The sequence below is a fragment of the Squalius cephalus genome (genome assembly GCF_949319135.1).
Source record: "Squalius cephalus genome assembly, chromosome: 7".
Classification (NCBI taxonomy): Eukaryota; Metazoa; Chordata; class Actinopteri; order Cypriniformes; family Leuciscidae; genus Squalius; species Squalius cephalus.
Window position 1 is genome coordinate 32,577,567 of NC_137128.1, and position 23,101 is coordinate 32,600,667.

A 23,101-nucleotide genomic window follows, 5' to 3' on the forward strand; every position below is an offset into this window, starting at 1 on the left:
AGGGAATGAATTAGGATATGGCTTTTTCTTTCAGTTACTCTATCCAATTTTCTCATTTCATTAGGCAGATGAAACCGTAAGCAAAAAGTAGTTTGCAAACAGGTAGCAAAGAGGGAAAAAGAAGTAATCAAGGAAATGGGATGTGATGAGAAGTTCCTTTTTTGAAAATTTCAAATAGCTCAAAATGAAATTATTTCTTGAATGTCTTCCTTTGACAATGACTTTTTTTTAATTCACAGATATTTTCTATTCAAGGAATGAAATTGCAAACTTTAACATAACACTACACCCACTTTTACCATGTGTTTCAACTATAATTAAACCAAAAGTAATCATAAAGTAATAGCAATTTACACTCTACACACTTTGCCAAATACAGTCTTGAAGTTATTCTGAAAGACTGTTATCTGACACATTGTTGCTTCAGTACATAATAATCGATGTACATAATGTGATGCTTAATGACATTTAAAAAAATAACTCTCAACACATAATGTAAATACAACAAAACTGTAACTTTATAATTTGTTACAAAATGTTACTTTATACTATCTTGTTGTCAAAATATTTTCTATTTATTTTTCTATTATTACAATAGATAAATAAATATATGCTGAATAGATTATTAGAAAATATATGATGATTATGCTGAATATGCATTTCTTGACATATCAAGACAATTCAAATAATTACAGTCAGCTTTAAATTTTGTAGGTGCTGAGACTTTCAGTTGGACAGACCATTGCTCCCTTTTTTGTCTAAGACTGTATCTGCTTCGCTTCCTGGGTTCTTGTTCCTCCTTAAAAATAAAAAGGGGAGCTTGGCAGCTCGATATGGGTGAAAAGCACAGATGCCAGAGTGATAAATTTTGCTAAGTATGCACCATGGGACTTTTTTCTCTGTTTTGAGGGGGAACAGAAGGAACACCAGTCTGTCCTGTTCGTGTGGAAGAAGCTGAATTGCTTCTTCAAGTCCTTAGTAATTCCTTAGGGGCCACTTATAGCTACTCCTATGAGCCCAGATCAGGAGGAAGTCTCATGTGTTCTGGAGACCCTGGTTGCTTCTTAGTCTCATGGGTAGCCCAAATGGGATCCTCCAAACTCTTAGCTACATTTTCTAACTTTTTCAAGTGTACTACATACCGGGACATTAATGTCAGATAATACTGGATGTGGCTTGAACAAGCATGTAAATCTGCTGCCTTGCAACACCACAACATAACAATGCTAGCTGTGGTAAGTGCTTCCAGTGTGATTTGCCTCAGATCACGTTAAAGAAATTTCCATAACTCCGACTCCTAAGAATGATTGCTTTTTGATCAGAATGATTCATATTCATGTGATATCCTCACCCCTTTTTACACAGTGTCACCTCCTATGAATCTGCAAGTTCGGGGAGTGTCAGAGAACACCATTGATCTGCAGTGGGAGGGCCCTGTGTTCCTGACAGACTATCTCATCACTTATGCCCCCACAACCCCTGGTGGAGTCCAACTAGAAATCAGAGTCCCAGGAAACGTTACCAACACCACCATCAAAGGGTTGGAGCCGGGTCTGGAATACAACATCAACGTGTACGCAGTGATCGACAACATCATCAGTGCCCCTATGAACACTTTAGCCTCCACCTGTGAGTGCACTTCTCTCCTGAGAGTTCTTTTATTCAAAAACATCAGTGTTTTGGTCAGATAAGGTTTTTTTCTATGGAAATGTCTGAGGTGTTTTGCATATATCTTGCATGTGACATTTTCATTGTAAGTGCATCATTGTTACCCAAGCATGACCCAGGTTTAATAGACCTGGATGTGAGATTACACACTCTTTCACAATCTCATTTGCACACACACATACCTCATGTTACTTCTTCAGAGGAACAACTGGCTGTCTTTGCCAACAGGATATGATTAGACATCCACCACCTGGTGAGTAGCAGTGCCAGATTGGCAAAATGCAAGAGGGCCTTTCGTATACAGTCACTGCCTGTCAGCCTTGAGCAAAATGCCTTAGCTTAGAATAGAACACATCATAACAAATATTCCATTATTTGTGAAAAGCCAGTTGGGGCGTTCTGCAGACAATCACAAAGCACCACTGATTGGCCTTCTGTTTCGTACATTTTCGCAGGTAATTCAGAGATGATAATAAAGATAATTAGAACTTAATGAATTTGAAAGAAATTGCAATTTGCATGTGGCATCTGGCCGACATCATGATCTGACTTATACATCTGAGGTATTCAACTAGTGGAGCCATAATTTCTGTAATCTAACAAAGATGAGACTAATGTTGAGCATTATTGCACATTTTCTGCAACTGAATTATATGCTTGTGATGTATAAAATCCTCGGAAACTTTGCAAGAAAGGAATGACTAAGAGAAAAAAAGAACAGTTGATACAATTTAAAATAACTAGTTTAACTTTTCTAATTTAAACTTTTCTAGTTTAATTTATTTTATTATTTATTTCAGTCTTTAGTGTCACATGATCCTCCAAAAATTATTCTAAAATGCTGATTTGATGGTCAAGAAAATTTCTTATTGTTTTCAAAGTTGAAAATGGTTATGCTACAGCATATATTTGAATATAATTCTTTTGTAAGATTTTAAATGTTTTTACTGACACGTTTGATCAATTAAATCCATCCTTGCTGAATAGCAGTATGTATTTCTTATTTTAAAAAACTATATTACTGACACCAAACCTTTGAAAGGTAGTGCCAGTGAGAAGGAGAGCAACCAAGAGTACTGACTACTGTCAGAGTTTATTTAGCAAGACTTATTGTATGACTGTACATTATCACTTACTTACAAACCTTTGTATGTCATCATACATGTGGAATAAGCAGAACACTCCCAGCAGAGATAGTGTTTTATTACTGTTTCCATGAAATTATTTTCAAATCCTCTGGAGGCTCTTACGATTATTGACACTGAAAAGGCTGAAGGTTCACTTTTGTGTACTGTGAAATGACTGTAATACTATTTCCTTAGACTTCTATTCTTTGGGTTTCCCGACTCCATGTGTTATAAAATAAATGTAAACTGATTGAAGACACACTGCATATTGAAAATAACTGAGGAAAAAAAAATCGAATAAATCCTCAATATGTCTGCATAGTAAACCGCTCTGTATCTGCTCTCACTGCCCTCTTTTTTACAGAGCTAAAAGCTGAGAGTAAAGATCTGTCTTGGCTGAGAAAAATGTTGATTTATTGAACACACACAGGACGGAGGCCAATAATGCATCAATCTGTACCTTTTAGATCTCTCGAATCCAGACGGTTTACTCTTCAAATCCATCACGGAGACATCCGTGGAGGTTCAGTGGCAACCCTTAGACTACTTGTTTGATGGTTGGGAAATAAGCTTCATTCCCAAGGTAAGGCTTTCCTTAGAAGGTCACACATCATTTGATTCTGCCCCTGCTGTAGCTCTTGGCGTAACAACACAGAGGTTTTGGAATCTTGTAGCATTTGTGGACTTTACCATCCACCGCATTGTAAACAAGGAAACTGCAGTGTGAGGTTTTGACAGACATCTGTGCACAGCCGATAAATTAATGCTTCTTTTTAAGCCAAAGATTATTCGTTTTCTGACAGGTGCCTCTCAGCATGATAAATGTCAATCTGTCCGTGTTTGAAAGAGAATTATTTTTGCATCATGGCAGAAACAACAATACATCCAGGCAGAGATGTTCTCACTAATCCCCTTTCAAATGTTCCATCTGGAGAAAGGACAAAACATTTTCAGCATGTGCAGACTGCACCCTCACAGGAAGATGCCAACAAAATGTGGAGCTTGTGCTTGGTGTCTCATTATGAAATAGCAGTGGGAGACATTGAAGTATGCAAAACAGCATGTTTCCTGTGCAACATACCTGTCATTTCAAATCAAGGTGAAACATCTCTCCCTATGTATAATAACAAATGTGCAAATGTGCAACAGAGCCCCTGAGGCATTTTGTTTAGTTGTAGTTTTACTATTAAGACCAGCCATTGAATCTGTAAACATCATGTTCCCCTCCAACAAAAAGATCTGACATATCAGAGGTGTGCTTGAGTGTAATGGAAACCGGTAAAGTGGGGATTATGGTTTACTTAAATGGTTTACACAAACATCTTCCTTCAGCCAGCAGATGATTTGGCAAATCTATCTGCAGACAGTTCTGAAAGCTCAGTCAAATAATAGTCGCACTTCTTATTGAGCATTTGAAGAGTGCAGTTTTCTGTCATGGATGGATGGATGGATGGATGGACGGACAGACGGACAGCCGTTTTTGTTATTGTTATTGTTCTTTGTTATTGTTCTACCAGTTCATACTTGGATATTTGCCACATTTAAAAAAAATTATGTGAGCTACACAAAGAAATTGGATCTGAGCAATAAATCAGAATTGAGCATTAAGACTCAAAGGAGGCTTTGCAGTATGAATATAGCCTTAGCTTTCAGCTAAAGCCATAGCCTATGCCCTGGCAAAGTGAGCTCATAAATCCATCATTTTTGGAATGAAAGAAGAAAATACCTTGCAAAGTCAAAAGCCTCTTTCAGGAGAATAGGAAGTGAATACAAAGAAGCCGATTTTTTGGGGGGCTGATCATGGTGCTCTTCAATCTTCCATCGGTGAGAGGGTTTTCTATGAGTACCGTGCCAACTCCGGCACACCACTGGGGAAATCATATTAGAAGACATATTGGAAGTCATATCCTCTGTGGATTTAATCCTACAAAGCGTAAGAGCCATTCTGATTTTCCACAATATTGTAATGGATGTGAGGGCAGAGACAAGTGTGCGTTCACAGGGTCAATGGCAAAGAACATACATTTAGAACAGTCACATCTTCTAAAACCCTCAAGCACTTTGATATTGCCTGATTTAATAAGCTGATGTCTTGTGGGGTGCAATGCAGCTCTCAAAGTTCTCTGCTAAGCAAGTTGGGGGGGGGGGAAACAAAACTTGATTCAATACATTAAACATCTGGCGAAACACATCTGCACAGAAATTCCAGTAGGTTCTTTTTTTTACACAGCCGACTGCTTTCTGAAAACAATCTCTGTTGATTCAAGCGGTGTACTGTTTGTTCCTGCATGCCTGCCTGCACTCTGATGCCAGAATTGTGAAATGTGATGTTTCTGTATTTGTTTGTGTCTTTTGAATGCCAAAGGACAATGATGGAGGGATGACAGCACAACTACCTAGTACCATCACATCGTTCCACCAAACAGGGCTGAGGCCTGGGGAAGAATACACTGTCAACCTGGTGGCCTTGAAAGACCAAGGCAGGAGCCTGCCTGTTACTGCAACCGTTATCACACGTACGCCTCTCACTCATTATACTACGTTTATGCATTCGGCAGACTTTTATTCCAAGCAATTTACAGTGCATTCAGGTTATATGCTTAGTTTTTTGTGTTCCCAGGGAGTCACATCCATGACCTTGGCATTGTTAGCTATAGAAACACCCACGCCTCACTGTTTCATTCTCCAATAACTCAATAGTTCTTTGATTTGTAATGACCTACTGTAACTAGAGTGCCTCCCAATATATCCATTTTCTCTTTTCACCCTGTAATGACATTATATTGCAAAAATTGTATCAAGAAGTTCTGTGAAAGATTCCATAGTGTGACTTCAGGACATTATACAGTAATTGTTTCCAAGGACGAACATTTTCATGGCTCCAATGCATTATTGTGGTAATTAATTGTATAGGAATGAGGTCTGTCTTCAGTTGTGAAATGTTCCACCATGTTCCAACATGACATTGAGGAATAAACACTGACTGGACACTTCTTGTCCACTTGTTAAAATAGGCTTGCTTTTTGGAATAGATATTATATTATATTATTTAATATTATATTATATTATTATTAGTGCTGTCAGTTAAACGCGTTATTAACGGCGTTAACGCAAACCCATTTTAACGGCGTACATTTTTTTTATCACGAGATTAATGTTCTTTTTGGCCTAACAAACTTTGTCGTTTTTTTCACATGCTGTTGCAACAACTAGTTACGTTAGAAAAACTACAACACCACACCGGATCTAGCTAGACCGGAAACAAAACGACAGGCACGCCGCACACACTTGTTTGGGCTTGCGAGCCGGCCAAAGAGTAGTAGGCTAACGTTACGTTTTGAGTGGATGGCGAGCCAATAAGATTCTGAATGGAAAGTTTACTTTTAAAAAGTTGCCAAATGGTTCCATTGACAAGACCAAAGTGATCTGTGTGTTTTGTCGTTGTGAACTGAGCTATCATCACAGCACGTCCAGTCTGAAATACCACTTGACGCGAATGCAAATTCTCTGATGCGATTATTTGCTCCAAGTGAGAATGTTAGTGTGAAATTTAACACTACAGTATATGCCAGTGTTGTTTTCAATAAAAAAACATTTGCACAAAGCAAGCCGATCCACTTTTCCAAGTTGATAAGAGCATTAAAATGAGAAAAAAATAATGGGACAAAAAGAAATCAAGGGACAGTTAGAATAGATAAAAATGTGCGATTAATTGCGAGTTAACTATGACATTAATGCGATTAATCACGATAAAATATTTTAATCGTTTGACAGCACTAATTATTATAGATAATGTAATATGAAAAAAAATTATAAAAAGACGTCATTAGTATCGACTGATACTTTTGTCATCCATAGTTGTCTGAATTAATTATGCTCGTCATGCAAGCAAGTTTTGTGATAGATAGCATAGATGCTGTCAATGTGGAATTGTAGAACAGGATGCTTCATCATTAATGGAGACAAAAGTTTGCAAAGCAAACAAATGCTCCTCAGATGGATGCACAGTGCAGGGGGGTTAGTTTAACGTTGCATTCTGTGCTCAGAGAAGATGAAAGAGAGAACAATGTGAAGTGCTTTTCCCTTCAGGTTACTCAGCCAGCTGAGTCACTAGTGTCTCTTTTGTAGCTGGAGTTGACAAGTTGGAAGTGGCTTGAGCAGTGATTTCCTCCACCCATCTGCCATGTCCTGTTGTTTTCCCCCTGTCCTTGGTGCTGAAATCGGTGTAGTGCAGCAGTGAGGCTGAACAGAGGGCTCACCTTCAAACTATACTATGAACACAGTCATTTTACTGTTACTCAGCTGACATTGTTGTCAGAACAAAACACTATTGCAAATATGTCTGACAAGACATGCAGAAAAACATAGAGTGATATAGTGCACTCACAAAGGAAGGTGTGTAAACACCTTTCAAAAGGTGTGTGAGAGGGGCTAGACTGGGCTGGAAAGGCATAAACTGCAAGGAGGTGTCACATTGCTTCAGCTAATGGAAAATGTCACCATGATGAATGGGTGAGTCTGCCAGCAATTATGCACTTAATGTAAACTTCACCCAAGAATTCTTCTTCTGTCACTTGCAGACAGGAGGTTTAGATTCAATTGAACTTTCCATGGACAATTGAAATTGCATGTCTGCTGTGAAAACGCCATTAATTTCTACGGGCCTCACCGTCGAGCATAATTAAAGAGACATTAATTATGCATGCGAGTCCATTAATATTTTACATGTCCACTGCGGATACCTTATTGGATAAAGAAAGACAAATTTGATGTCATTTAATTATTTATGTGTGCAAAGATTTATCTATCCCCGGAGAAATCCTAGGAAGACGAGTTTTCGCTAAGCACACGCTTGGTTCCTCGTGAGTTTGCAAGCTGCTTCACAGTAATTATGCTTAAGTGCTAAAATACAACATTTTAGAAAAAAAACAAAACAGTAATCTATTGCCTGGTCTCTGGTGTGACTAGACTTAAAAGTGAGTCTATGCTGGTGTGCCTTGAATAAAACCAAGAAATCACCCTTGTGGATTGAATAGGCTGTGCAAAGAACTTAAAGTAAATATTCCCATGCATGAACATGACGTGACATCATTTCCCCATTTGCTTGGGGTTCCTCCTGAACCCTAGTGTTTGATTAACGGTCACATTTTGTAGTTGTAATATCCTGTAGAGAGTTACAGTGGCATCATGCACAATATACTGTATGTTTTGGCCTTATTCTTTAAAAGGGAAATGTGGTATTCAGTGCAGTCTCACCTGGTCCAATTAGTAGCGTTTTACATATCACAGCAGAATGAGGGCGAGGTTAGAGATGAGGTCAAAAGTACCAGAGATGTTCATCTTCCTTCACAATACTTGTTTCTGAGGCAGATGGTCATGTTGCCCTATATAAAGAAGCAGGTTAATTATTCACACAACCAGTTAGCATCTTATTAAAAGAGCCTGTCGGAGGCTCAGCATGGCCACTTGATTCAATCACTTGACTGTGTGTTTGCCTGATGTCAGTATCTGGTGAATACTTTCTCATTAACTGTCCTTTGAAAACATGGATAAGTTAAAAGTGAAGTGTGTAATTCTCAATATTAAAATACTTTTCCAGTTTAATATGACTTCATTGTATACACTGTGGCTCTCAGTTTTCAAACATTGTTTGGTTTGAGTGGTCCAACATGGAAACTTTTGACTTAACCAGTGGCGCAGGACTACCTGTTTGGTCAAAGAGGTCAGCGTTTGGCTGCTTAGCATGGGCTAGTTAGCTGTAATAAAACCATAAAAAGCATATTTCTCCATTGACAGCCATTCCATGTGTTCTGATGTTGTCATGTTTTCTGTCAAAGTAGTATTTTTTGCTAGATAGATTATAGTAGTCTATAGTTTTGATGAGCAACTTATAGATGAGGAAAGGGCAAAAGAGGGGGGGGGGGGGGAGTATATTTTCGCAATTTCTTTGGTACTTTTTGTGCCACATAAATTACACCTTTAAGATGTCAGACAGTCACAGTTCAGTATATTTAAAGTTCAAGCTTAACTTGCAAATTCAGTGTTATCAGGTTCTGCACATTCCTACAACATTGTGCTTCCTCATTTTAAATAAGTTTTGCCACCACTTTTATGTTGCTCCATTACTTTGGTAATATTCTTATGATGTGATAAATAAAGAAGTAAAGCAATAAAAATCTTTTTTGTGGGCATTTTGACTACATCCAATAAGCCATGTTAGTTCTATAGCTCAGGCCTTTTTGTGTGGAAAAAATAAGCTTTAAGCAAATTCACATATTTGCTCATTTGTATTTTATTTTCATTTGTATTTAATAGTACAAAACAGGGAAGTTTTTATGTCCATCATTCATCACTGTATTTAATCATCCAGACTTTCATGTTTTTACAGAGAGTACCGGTATATTAAAATCATTAAATACTCCCCAAGGCTCATATGCCACAAAAAAAAACAAAAAAAAAAACTTTAATGCCAATGTTACAATGTTCTTCTATATTATTGCACAAGAGTTTTAAACCTTTACAGATTTAAGGATGTTTATCCTTTGCTAGATTTTTTTTTATCAGATCATTAGTTATTTTTTTATTAAAACTGTTTAAAATGTCAGAGTTTTAAAAGACAATTTGGTATGTTTTCTATATCTTCTCCATGCTTTACAGGCACTCAGGTGTACACTGACTCATGGTTGAAAACTCTTGAAGCATATTGAGAAACTTTTCTCATTTTATTGATGTTTTCTTATGTTTTTTTCTTTAGTAATCGATGGGCCAACACTTCTTATTGTACGAGACATCTCCGACACGGTTGCCTTTGTGGAGTGGAGCCCACCCAAGGCTAAAGTGGACCAGATTATATTGCGGTATGGGCTGGTAGGGGTGGACGGACCAAAGACCACCTTTCGCCTGCAGCCTACTCTGAGCCAATACTCTCTCCAAGTACTGAGGCCTGGATCCACATATGAAGTATCAGTTTGTGGAGTCTGGAATGGCAGTGAGAGTGGAGCCATTTCCACAGAGTTCACGACAGGTGAAAGAAAGCGGTTCTGGCTGTGTAAATAATCTTTCATCAGAATTAAAAGAATAAAGATCTTTTAGTGAAGTAGGTCTGCTTCACAGAAGTAAACATTTATATTTAATTACAAAAATGCAACATGATAACAATGCATGACATCAATTTCTAGCTCTCTGTGATCCATCTGAGTGACCAGTTCATAATCGATTGAATCATTTTTCTCAGAAATCGATGCACCAAAGAACCTGAGAGTGCTGTCAAAAACTTCCACTAGCCTGGAGCTGGAATGGGACAATAGTGAGGCAGATGTAGAAGGCTACAGTGTGGTCTACAGCACACTGGCTGGCGATCAGTATGACAAAGTCATTGTCCCGCGCAACGATGGCACCACCACCAAAACTACTCTCAATGGTAGCTCAAACCTAACCTTTCCTTTATTTCATAGTACTGGAATATATAGGATATGGAAAACAATTTAAAATGGGTTTATTTATAATAAAATGGTTTCTCTTAAATGTAAATAGATTTTAAAAATAAAAAAATAAATAAATAAAACATTTTCAATAAAACTGTTGAAGCTGTTAGCCTCATGGCCAGTGCTCCGGCATGTAGATCATGTAGAAAATTATTATAAAACAGCATGGCCATGTCATCCCACATTCACATTAATCATAACATTTTAAATATATAAATATATATTTTTTTGTCTATTGATGAATTGAGGTCTTTTTTTTAGTACATCATAAAGGCATTTATTTTATTAACTCGCTATTTTCTCCAAAAAACGTGAATGGTGATCAACCAGTGTAATGGTGAATGGTGATGAGTCAGTGTAATCTTTTAAGTGTTCTTAAACATTTGCACACAAAATACAGTTGTAGTACACTTTTGTTTACATTTGGATATGCATGGACTTTATGGAAACCTTTAAAGTGAATCCTCTTTTAAATGTACTGCCATACTGTTTTTTTTCTCTCTTTAACAGCTTTTATTCAAGTAAGCAACATTTCTGACAATAAGTGTTGAAAAGAAATTATTTGTTTGTTTCTCAAAGATATTACAAGTCACATCAAGGTATTCAGTTGCTCCTGATGTTTTCCTTCTCATTATGAGTTAATTCTGAGCCCCCACAAATCTATTTTTATACTTATGTAGTGACAACAAAATATATTGTTCATTTGCCAAATATACTGATTTATATTTTTTTTAGCTCTCTCTTTCCTTTTCTCTTTCACTTTCTTTCCCCTTTAGATTTACTGCCTGGCACAGAGTATGGCATAGGAATTTCAGCTGTTGTAGGTGCCAACCAAAGCACCCCGGCAACGATGAATGCCAGAACGGGTAAGCGAGAAGATTATGGGTCTACCGTTGCCAGATCACAGTGAAATAAATTTATTTTCAATAGTATGGAGTTTGTATTTCTGCTGCTGACCGTGCAAATCTGTTTTTGCCAGTAGAACTAATATATGATGTTTGTGATGGCATAAAAATATGTTTACTGAACCAAACAGTGTAATACTCCCATTACAAACCTTTAAACAGCCACAGTATACTCTTTATCTTTAGATCTGGATGTCCCCTTGGATTTGACAGTCACAGCCTCCACTGACAACACCATCAAGCTGTTGTGGGGCACAGTGCAGGGGCCTATTGATCACTATAGGGTGACCTACACATCCTCCACTGGAGTCACAACTGAGCTAACGGTGCCCAAGAACATCACCACCACCACACTGACAGGCTTGGAGCCGGGCACAGAGTACAGCATTACAGTCGCAGCACAGAGAGGCAGGCAGCAGAGCACTGCAGCTACTATCGATGCTTTCACAGGTAATTTGATCTTTTGGGAACTCGAGTACAGGAATCACTGTTGAGTGTCCAAAGCATTGCCTCACCACTGCCTCATGACATGTCATGTCAGTTTTGGGCAGAAGTCTCTCGTTAATCTCTCCGATAATTGCATGAGTAATGCAGCATGGTGTGGAAGTAAGACTTTTGCTTCAGTGTCAACAATGTGCAAAGAAGATTTAACAGCTCATGTAGATTTTTTTTTTCCCACAGCAGGTTCATTTCTAGTCAATTCTAATCATCCTTCATCAAAATTCAAAATTCATATGTCCTTTACTTCAGGGGTTCCCAGGGTTATCAGTCAATTGAACATATTTAATCATTTTGCTTATGTGACATTTTGTCTGTTGTTATCACTCACTTGCCTTCGCCTGGCGCATCAACACTTATATATCTACAGCATCAAGATTTTATCATATTTCATTACCATTTTCCACTTTTATTCATCCAATTTCCATCATTTGCTTGATGTCTACTAATAAGATCATGTGATTTGTTGATAGCCATAATAAAAAAAGTATGAAATTAAAATTGTTTTAATTTTCTTATATTTTAAAGGGATAGGTCACTTTGAAATAAAATTTTGGTATGTTTTAGCTTACCGCGCGCATCCTTGTGTATGACGTGTACGCAGACTGGTGCATAGATATATACACTAGATGTCGCCTTGTCTACGGCTGTTCATTGGAACGAATGTCTTTAAGGTGACATCTAGTGTATATATCTATGCACCAGTCTGCGTACACGTCACACACCAGGATGCGCCCTCAGATCACTTGGACGTGGCTGTGTATAAGAGGTAAAAACGATATAAATGCTGTTTGTTTTCTCACACAAACCGCTCGTTTCGTGTCTTAGGCCATCAATGTGTACTTACGATGGGGAATTGTTTAATTTGGACGATGGGGAATTGTTTTAATTTGGACTCTGTGCATGCTCTTTGAGACAGTGACCACAGACCTGCATTAAATGACTAACAGACAAGAACGGTTTGACCTAAAAATATCAAAATTTAAACTACTGCGGAAAAAAAGACACCTACATCTTGGATGCCCTTGAGGTAAGCTAAAACATACCAAATTTTTATTTCAAAGTGAACTATCCCTTTACATAGGGATGAATAAAAATAAGCAAAAGACATCGTAAACAATAAATTGCATATATTTTAACGTTATGAGAAAATGATTCAAAGACATTGTTGTGGTAGACAAGTAAATTATTAAATAGACATTTATATTTTCATATCATTGATCATAAGCCTATCACTGGCCTGCAATCTACAGTCCATTTTATAATTGATTTTGTCAACACATCTGATGTTAACCTAAAAGCTGGACATGTTTTTGTATTCCATCTGCTATTTTTTTTTAAAAGTATTATTATTTTTATTGTTCTATGTAGACATGCAAGTCTTTGGCTGTTGCATCACATCTTGAATGCCTTATTTTTATGACGACATGTCACGCTCAACTTTGAAAATTAGGTTTGAGAACCCTGCTTTCTCTTTCATTCTTTTTTCTGGTTTCATTCTGCACTCTGTCCAGCTGTTTTTGAATCCATGAGTGCATCCTGCGTGAATGGCTCTGTCTGCTCTCGGTAGTGTGGTTTGGTGAGGTTTGTTGGCTGTAGTAGCGCTCCTGTGGTAAAAAATAAATCCCTTTTTATGGGATTTACACATGTGTCAGGGGGCGTGGTTAATTGCATATTTTTTTATTCCACTGTTATTTCTGTAATTAATGCGCTAAATTATTGGATTAAATTAACAGCTCTAATTTAATTTAACATTTCTATCATAAAATGTGGTTTGGAGAATCCCTTGTTGGAAAACACTGCTTCACTGCTACATTTTGATTATTATTATTTTACATCTACCAAAGAAATAACCCTTTCAGACTTTATCTTCCTTATGCATCTTGTCTTTGTTGTTATCAGTCACTCACTTGCTTTGGCCTGGTCCATCAACACATTTATATCTACAGCATCAAGATTGTATAATATTTCATCAGCATTTTCCACTTTTTTTCTTCATTCAGTTTCCATCCTTTGCTTGATATCTATTATCTGACTGCATCTCTTCTGCAAACTACATCCAATCACCTCATTGTTTTTCATTCTTGTACTCTTCATTCCTCCTTCCTGTGAGGATGTGCCAATCATTTAAGAGATCTTTGATCACAGGAGCAAGCATTTCGTAATATCGTTGTTGTCATTCAATTTCAGGGTTCCGCCCTATCACGCAGCTCTTCTTCTCTGAAGTCACATCTGATTCATTGACTGTGGCGTGGAGTGCACCGGCACCGCCTGCTGACGCATTCATCTTGAACTACAGTGCCCAGGACTCCAGTGATGATTCTGAAATAGCTCTAGACGGGTCCAAAACCAGAATCACCCTCACTGGTCTCCTGCCCTGCAGGCGGTACACTGTTACCTTGGTTACAATGCACGGCAATGTGACCTCAAAGCCAGTTATAGGCTCAATTACAACAGGTATTAATACTAATGATGTTCAAGGATATTATTTATACAATATGTCTGAGGGAGTTAAGTGTGTTTATTTAATGTTTGATTTTTTTTTTCTTTCTTAATTGAGTTAACACATTTTACACAAAGGCCAATGCTCTCAAAGCAATTCCACATGCACTTTTCCTAAACAGAAGGGCTTTTCACACTGTGCTTAACCCCAGGTTTTTGTCGTTCTAAACCTTGCTTTTAACTCAGGCTAGAGGAACGTTACACACTTGTGTGAAACAATACAGTGTTAGAATGTTACAGCGACAGCCAATAGCGTGCCTTATATTCACATGCTTTGGACAGTCATGGAAACGCAGCATGTTGCATAAACGTTTGAGGCGGCAAATGGCAACGGAAAACACAACAGTTGGAGTGAAGAAGAGGCCATATCGTTTTTTCCTTTATAGTCGGAAAAGTCTGTTCAGGAAAAACTTGAGAGTAGAGTCGCCAATTTATTAAATAAGGATGTGCAATACTTGAGACTTTATGTCAACGGATTGCTGCTGTGTTCGTCCAATGACACTGACACTGCAATTATGCAAATAAGAATGTTAACCCTGTTAAAATGGTACACTAAAGTGGTACATGCACCACGTTCAAATGGTACATGCACCATTTTCATGAAACATTTCAAATTTCTCTGATCCATGCTTCTTGCATTCAAAAACAGTCGACACATTCAACTAAAATACCATATTCTCAAAAGCACATGATGGTATGCTGTCAAATAGCACCATATTGAGACCTGCTGGGTTTGAAATGCACACAATACAGGAAGTTCAATTTATGAAATTGTCAACTATCATGACTTTGCTATTTATATAAGAGTCATCAGTGAAAACCTATTTATGGATGGTGGCCTATTACCATATTCTCCATTTCTGAATCCAGTTGTTGAGTTCTTCTCTTCCTAGATATAAAAAGTGTTCAACCGCAACCTTACGACAAAGAGCAATAAAAGAGGCCTGCAGTGATATTGAACTACATTTGTGCCTTTTATGGATTCGCCATTCACACTGTTCTTTCCTTAAATTTATCACTTGAGAAACTTGTGTTGTTTGATGTGAATAAAATTCTCTGGCTTAATAGAAATTACAGGGATGTTTACAGAAATTACAGAAATTTCAAGAGAATGAACGATCTGTATTGTAAAGAAAAATTAAAATTGTACTTCACAATGGAATGCAGTGCTTGCATTTGCATCCTCACACTAGATTCACAGTGCTTATTTTTTTTAGGGAACACTTTAAGGTTTTTACAATTTGTTTCAGTTTTATTAATTTCACTAGACAGTCATTTGTGTGCATGCGCAAAACAAGATCCCGTCTCTACCTGCTGGATTTCCCCATTATGATGCTTGCACACAGCTGCACAGCAGATTTCTCACCATTTTGTGTCTTAATTAATTCAACCGTGTGTAATCCTCCCCTAATTACCTCTCTCTGAATATGGAGGTGTCAAGACTTATTCAGCTTTTCTGTCAGTGAACTGATATTTGCAGTTGCCAAAGGAGATATTGTCTCGGAGCTATTTCTAAACATAGAAATGAGCTCTGCAGAGGAACACCTGCACAGCAGCTTGATTAGTTAAAAAAAAAAAAAAGTAAAAGTTTCAACTTTTACTTCACATGATATTATTATTATAATGACATGATTTGTGCGTGAGCACTTTAAGTAATTGCACCTTTTGCCGTCTAGTGTGTTTTATAGCCTGTTTGCTTAGAAATGTGTTAAGTACATTTTCAACATGTTCCTGCTTTAGTTAGAAACCATATTTGCACTCATTAACACTCTACATTAACATAAGTAAAGAAGGTCACCATATGATCAACAATAAGAAATGGAATAAATGGAGATGGAATGGGCTGAAAAAAAAAAAGTTCTTTGTGCCCTTTATTCAAAGTCTGAAAATATATTTATTGACTGCTCTGCTGAGAGTGGAAAATAAATTAAGATATGCATACATGAATAATCACGACTCATTTACTGAGGAATATTTTACCCTGAAAGCATTTAAATGAGGTTGACAACCTGTTTATGAATTGCAACCCAGAGTTTATGAATTGAATGCATTAGTCTAATGAATATGGGGAGGTGTGAATGGCTTTCCACTGGCTTTAAGGACTGGCCACTTCAATAATTGCAGGAGTAAATCTGTTTATTTCCCTTTCAATTGTCAGAAAGCTCCAGAACCACTGTTAGTCTGTTAAGATGTTTCTTCAGAGGCAGTCTAACCTTTGCTTTTTGCGATGCTAAGAGCTATTGGGACAGATAAACAAATCATGAAAGAGTCCCTGCTGGACAGCGGCAGACAATAACAATGTAAATGTCCTTGTGAAGAGTGTCGTTTGTCCAGCATACTCATACTCCTCCTCCTCTCTAGGGCCTGTTGGCAAACATAAATAGGAAATAAATGACATGAAAAAAGAAAAGAATTACAATGACTAGTCCATTGAAATGAATAACAAATGAAGCATGCAAATACAATGGAGACTATATTATAATAATAATAATAATAATAACAATATATTAATCAATTGTATAATGTTTTATATAATGATATTATATGTTTATATAATATTTATTTTACATTCAGCACCTTATAGGTGCAGACGCCTTGAGATCACAAGACCAAATTAATACTGCTAATTTTGTCTTGGTAGTTCCCTGTTATTGGAAATGTTCAGTCCCTGAATAAGATAATCATGTCTAACTGTGAATAGTGCATTTCTACAATCAGTGTAACGTTATCAAGTGCTGATTTTATGAGAGCACCATCTGTACACTTAAACTACTGTTCAAAAGTTTGGGGTCGGTGAGATTTTTTAATTGTTTCTGAAAGAAGTATCTTATGCTTACCAAGGTTGCATTTATTTGTTCCAAAAATACAGTAAAAACAGAAATATTATGAATTATTATTAAAGTTTAAAATAACCATTTTCTATTTTAATGCATTTTAAAACACAACATATTCCTGTGATGGCAACGCTGAATTTTCATCAGCCATTGCTCCAGTCTTCAGTGTCTTCAGTGAAATCATTATATGCTGATTTTGTTCCGCTACCTAATATTTTGTGGAAACTGTGGTATATTTTTTTTCAGGATTTTTTGAAAGTTCAAAAAAACATAATTTTTCTGAATTAGAAATCTTTTATAACATTATAAATGTCTTTACTGTCACTTTTGATCAATTTAATGCATCATTAATCATTAAAAGTATTAATTTCTTTCAGAAAAAAACATTACTGACCCTAAACTTTTGAACGGTAGTGTAGATCTAAATCAAATATATTTTATTTCTCACTCATGGTCATCTTGTCCCCCATGATGCAGGAATGGATCCTCCCAGAGACATGACTGTGCTGTATGTCACTGAGGAATCTGTAACCATATCATGGATTCAACCACTCGCACCCTTTGATTACTACAAAATGTCTTACCAATCACCAAAAGGTAATTCCTCCGCAGTATATTTAAAGCATATTGAACAAAGACAAATAAGCCAGCATTACTGTTTGTAATCGCCTCACAGGCAGGATGGACAATGTGGTGATTGACAATGATGTCACCAACTACACCCTAACCAGCCTCCACCCAGCAATGGAGTACGAGATCAAGCTGAACGCAGTGAGAGGAAGTCAAGAGAGCAAGGTCATCACCACTACTGTGTTCACAGGTATTTCTGCTCTCAGTCAATTACTCAGAGACTAATCATATGCTACTGCACATTCTCCAGACATGTATTGTAATTTACCCTAGGAAATGTCTTTTGGTATTTCGTGAAGGATGTGCTCTCATAGCCTCGTTCGTCACAGAACTTTGATTTGATAGAAACATGGATGACAGACTGAGGAATGATGCACATCATTTACCATGTGATGAGTGCCATCTCTCACCCTGTGCGTTCCGCCCGTCCTCTGGGAGGCTGCCAGCCATTTGCAGAAGTGAAATGAAATTTTACTAATGGAATCAGTGATCAGCGGGGATGCTCACCTGCCATCGTACTTGAACAGCACCACACGGCGGTGACAGGCAGCTAGTACTATGAATGGATTGTGTCTCATTCACTCATAATTGATAAGTGTTCTTACTTACATGTACAGATCTTTCTTTTGCAGAAAATTTCCATCAGATGCACAATATGTTGTGCATAAATTTGATCTTCACCCTGTTTATTAATACTCTTGATCATTCTAATGAGGATTATTCTAAGTAGTGTAAAATGTAAGTGTGTGCGTGCGTGCGTGTGTGTACAGAAAATATATATATATATATATATATATATATATATATATATATATATATATATATATATATATATACTTTTACTCATTAAGGGTGCATTAATAAACACAGTAAAAATAACATTTATAATGTTACAAAAGATTTCTATTTCAAATAATCCTGAAAAAAACAATGATCACGTTTTCCTAAAAATATTAAGCAGCACAACAGTTTTCAACAATACGTTTTTGGTAATAATGAAAAATGTGTCTTGAGCAGCAAATAAGCATATTAGAAATGGCTGCTGAAAATTCAACTTTGCCATCACAGGATTAATTGTAATAATATTTCACATTATCACTGTTTTTACTGTATTTTTTTATCAAATAAATGGAGCCTTGGTGAGCGCAAGAGACTTCTTTCAAAAACCTTAAAAATCTTACTGACCCCAAACTTTTAAACGGTAGTATAGAAATGGTTGAAAAATAATTATCTATGTATTTTACTGTGTTTTTAGATTATTATTATAACTATATATTTGTGTATATATACAAATATTTTTAGTGTTTATAATTACAGTATATATTTTATTTGTAGTGTTTGTGTATATAATATAGAAAATAAATAAATATAATAAATAAAATAATTATGAAAGCCAAGTGAACCTTTTCTTGGTGTATTGCTTTAATCTTAAAAGCTTGACTTGATAATAGAATAGTGCTTTAGATTAAACATAGGAATATTTAACTTTGCGTCTCAAATGACAAATCTCCAGGAAAGGTCTTTGTCCCAGCTGTGCATTATATCACTGAAATGAATTAATTAGTCTATGTCTTGAGCCTTGGAAGTTAACTAATTAGTCATATCAATGGATGTAGTACAATAGAACAAACAGATGCTGGCCTTTGCTTAAAGACTGCTGACTTGCTTAATAACTACTAAGGAAGTGTGTGCCTATACATCAGAACACAGCTACACTCCCCATTGCAACTTAAAGCCTGACAGTTTTGTTCAAAGCTAATAAAAATATGACATGCAAACAATCGCAAGCTCCCCGTGTTGACAAATCTTGCCAGTGCTGTAACAATGCAAAGTGACAAGTAGATCCTCTTTTAAAAAATGCATCTTTTGGAAACAGCTTATTATGTAAGGGATAATGTACATCCAGCCGGTTGCTATCTCAGAATAACCCTGATGCGGGTGATGAGGACCCTGATGCGAAGCGGAGATGTCTTTTATCAGGCTGAAGGGCGCTTATTACATGGCTACTTGCGAAATATGTAAATAATAAGACACGAAATATTGATCTGAGTCGAAGCATTTTATTAGGTTTTTAAACGCAAAGCTTTCACGGAGAGAGCAGTTGCTAGCGCGGCAAGTTCAAACTAGACAGACATTTAAGGAATACCATGCAGTCATACCACTTATTACACAGCATACACCACATATAATAAATAATTATAATTATGGGGATAAGAGATATTGATTTGAGATGAAACTGTTTTAAAACCATACCTGTTTGTTATCTTATAATCCAACAGTGTACAAAAAAATAGTCGCAAAATGACGGCAGCTGTGTTTGCATGAAACAAGAGAGCGAGTCCACGATACTGGATGACATTATTAAATAACAGTACACAAAATATTGATTCGACTGAGTTTTCATATTTTATTAGCTCACCAAACGCATAACTTCCACAAAGTAAAACCGTTCCTAGCAAGCGTATATCGCTGCTGACTTCAGTAACCCGGATGAGCCTGTGTTATCTGTTTTCAGCGGTTGTTATCGGGGAAGGACATACTGCTGGATGGCGCGATTGACCAATCAGAATCAAGTATTCCATAGAGCTGTGTAATAATAATTGGATATAGAGAAAAGTCTGGCTTATTTCAGCTTTAATGTAAAGAGTGACAAGAGGGGATGGTATAACATGATGGATCTGGTTCATGGATATCTGGTTCACAGCTCTGCCTAATGACCTACTGGGGATCATCAAGTTCACTTTCATTACATAAGGGAAAACTAATATCCTCCTCCTAGTCTGTCAGTGCAGGGCATGTCAAGACACCGTAAAGCAGAGCGAGGGAAAGGTGCGATGAGGAATTGAGGGATTTTGCCTCTGAACTGCTGTCAGGCAACTGAGATCAGCTTCTCTGGAAGGTTGTGAGAGGGCCTACAATATCTTGGAACAGAGTCAACAGAATCTAATGGGAGGGTCAGATCTCTACAGCTGTAGAAGTGATATGGCTATTGCAAGAGAGGCTGGCAGAACAAAAATACGAGGGACAGGATGGGAAGATGGTAATGTGCGATTACAGTCCACTGACCTCATCTTAGAGGACATACGCCACAGTGCAAATAGGAGAGTGAGATTTTTCCTGTCTGAAAAAAGAAAGGCCATCTGTGAAAGTCACAGCATGGATAGAGGATTACTGAGAACAACATTTCTCATTACTCACTTGTATGGAAATGCTATTGAGAATGAGCTCTGCACACATTTGACTGTCTAATTTCCCCCTCTATGTCGGCTAATTAAGGAAATTGTGATCTTCTTCAGCCAGATAATCACAACAAATTAGTTCCAAGCTGCTGAGGTGCTCTAATTTTAAATTGCCGCTGAATATCGTTTGCACAGGGAAAAAAAAGGTGAAGATTAGACGGCTGCCAATTACCTTGGCTTAGCTTATCTAAGACTGTCTGTCTGTAACCTGCACGCAATCTTCTGTTCCACACAGCTATGGACATGCCTATGGAGCTCACTGCATTGAATGTCACACCTCAGGGGGCTCTGCTGCGTTGGAACGCCCCTGTTTCCAGTGTTGATAACTACGTGCTCACCCTCACCCGTAACCAAGGTATGTGGAGGCCTGATGAAGGGAAACACATCTCTGTAAAACTTTCATCAGCATCATTTACTCTTTAAATCACATCCCAAAAGCAGGAGCCTTAAACACTAAGGGAAATGTAACTTATTTTCCCATGGACAAAGATAGGCTGCTTTGCCATTTCAGGTCTGCAGGCAGCAGAGAAAAAAAACCAAAACAAAACAATGCGCATATGCAAATGGTTCTCACTCAATTGCATTAATAAAATATAAACTATAAAAATATAAGAAATATAAAATATAAAATAAATATAAACAATTAACCATATAATCATGGGTAGTTAGGATGGTAGTTAGGATAAATTGGCTTATCAACTTTTAAAAGGGTCAAAGAAAAAGCTTCTCGTATCTTTTGTTTTTTGAGATCATTCAATCAATCTTTAACTTAGCAGAAGCTTGCCAAATTAGGTAGATGCCAACATGGACAGTTTGCTTGTCATCCTTTTAAAAAATCATCAGCAAATTTATGCCAGGTAAAAAATAAATAAATAAACAAGTGAAAAATACAATCAAGACTATGTTAAATGGTCTCACCTACATCGAGGATAAACATGGTTTGTGCTGACCACAGATTATTTGTCTTCTGAGAGAATGAAACCATCTGAAAAGTACATTTAGAAACCAAACTTGTCATTAATGTTAATAATATTGTATATTGGTGAGCCAATGCAGTTCATGGTCATATTAATACAGTCAGGTATTGTAATTTTGAGTATTTTTGTATGATAAAACTGTTGTCGCCACATATGTGTAATGTTTGCTATTTAAATGCCAATTCAGTTAATATTTGAATTTCAGTTATAATGCATGATTTTTTTTTCTAATTATTAAAATAAAGTAAAAAATCCAAGAATATTTGCAAAAGTTTTTCCCTTGCATCTGCACTAATGGAACTTATCTTTCCAGTTACGGCAGACACCTTCTTAGTGGAGGGTAGCAAGCAGGAGCACCAGCTGAGTCAGCTCATTCCCAGCACCACCTACTCACTGGCCCTTTATGCCACCAAAGGTCCTCTCACCAGTGGCACTGTCATCGCCAACTTTGTCACACGTAAGTGCAACATCTCTGTGCCCTGTGTTCTAATTAAAGACTAGAGGAGGTCAAGACCACACAGATATTTTTATATAGCATGTTAAAATGGTCACTTTTTAAAGGGTGAGCAAAAACGCACCGTTTTTGTGTCTGTCCCTTTAAATGCAAATGAGCTGCTGCTCCCGGCACAGAGGGCGGAGCTTCTAGAACTCATGTGTTAGCATCTCCGATTACCTCACACAGACATGCATTGAAAATTTAAAAAAAACTTTCAGCCTTTTATGTTCAAACTGGAGTCAGACAAAGATGGAGAGACTCAAGAAGTCTCTCTTGAGCGTGCACTGGTGAGCATGTGACTTTGCTAACACAAACAACTGTCGCTGACTCTTGCAATTTTAATCAACAGACTCCTCCAACAAAACAAATTAGGAATCCAGTCTTCAAACGTCACAGAACTAATAAAATTTTTCGCACATTAAATCAGGCAAAGGTAGTTTGGGATCCGTTATCGAAAGTAAAGGGACTATTCGGCGGACACTTGAATATACGCAGTATGAAACCAAAACGTGAACAACTGGAACATTTGCTGTGCAGTTCCAATATTGACTTTTTAGGACTTTCAGAGACGTGGTTAACCCATTCTTCCCCTGAGGCTATTGTAAATATGCCCGGGTATAATGTATTTAGAAAGGACAGAAAAAACGGGAGGGGTGGGGGAGTAATAATGTATGTTAGAAATACTCTGAAATGCACAATGATTGAATGGCCAAATGAAGTTGTATTGGAATGTGTAGGTGT

The 23,101-nt window shown here is 37.1% G+C and overlaps 1 protein-coding gene across 4 annotated transcripts in view; it reads left to right on the forward strand.

The window, feature by feature from the left end:
- tnr (tenascin R (restrictin, janusin)) overlaps nucleotides 1-23,101 on the forward strand; it is a 207,908-nt gene that overhangs the window by 162,987 nt on the left and 21,820 nt on the right. For 3 of the 4 annotated variants that reach the window (XM_079875803.1, XM_079875802.1, XM_079875804.1), the window contains exons 6-17: nucleotides 1,366-1,629; nucleotides 3,263-3,378; nucleotides 5,161-5,311; nucleotides 9,550-9,819; nucleotides 10,030-10,215; nucleotides 11,056-11,145; nucleotides 11,371-11,634; nucleotides 13,873-14,139; nucleotides 17,496-17,615; nucleotides 17,695-17,838; nucleotides 21,123-21,242; nucleotides 22,178-22,321. In XM_079875803.1, coding sequence (XP_079731929.1) covers nucleotides 1,366-1,629; nucleotides 3,263-3,378; nucleotides 5,161-5,311; nucleotides 9,550-9,819; nucleotides 10,030-10,215; nucleotides 11,056-11,145; nucleotides 11,371-11,634; nucleotides 13,873-14,139; nucleotides 17,496-17,615; nucleotides 17,695-17,838; nucleotides 21,123-21,242; nucleotides 22,178-22,321 — 2,136 coding nt within the window. The remainder of the gene's footprint in view (nucleotides 1-1,365; nucleotides 1,630-3,262; nucleotides 3,379-5,160; nucleotides 5,312-9,549; nucleotides 9,820-10,029; nucleotides 10,216-11,055; nucleotides 11,146-11,370; nucleotides 11,635-13,872; nucleotides 14,140-17,495; nucleotides 17,616-17,694; nucleotides 17,839-21,122; nucleotides 21,243-22,177; nucleotides 22,322-23,101) is intronic. The other variant, XM_079875805.1, reaches the window with a different exon arrangement.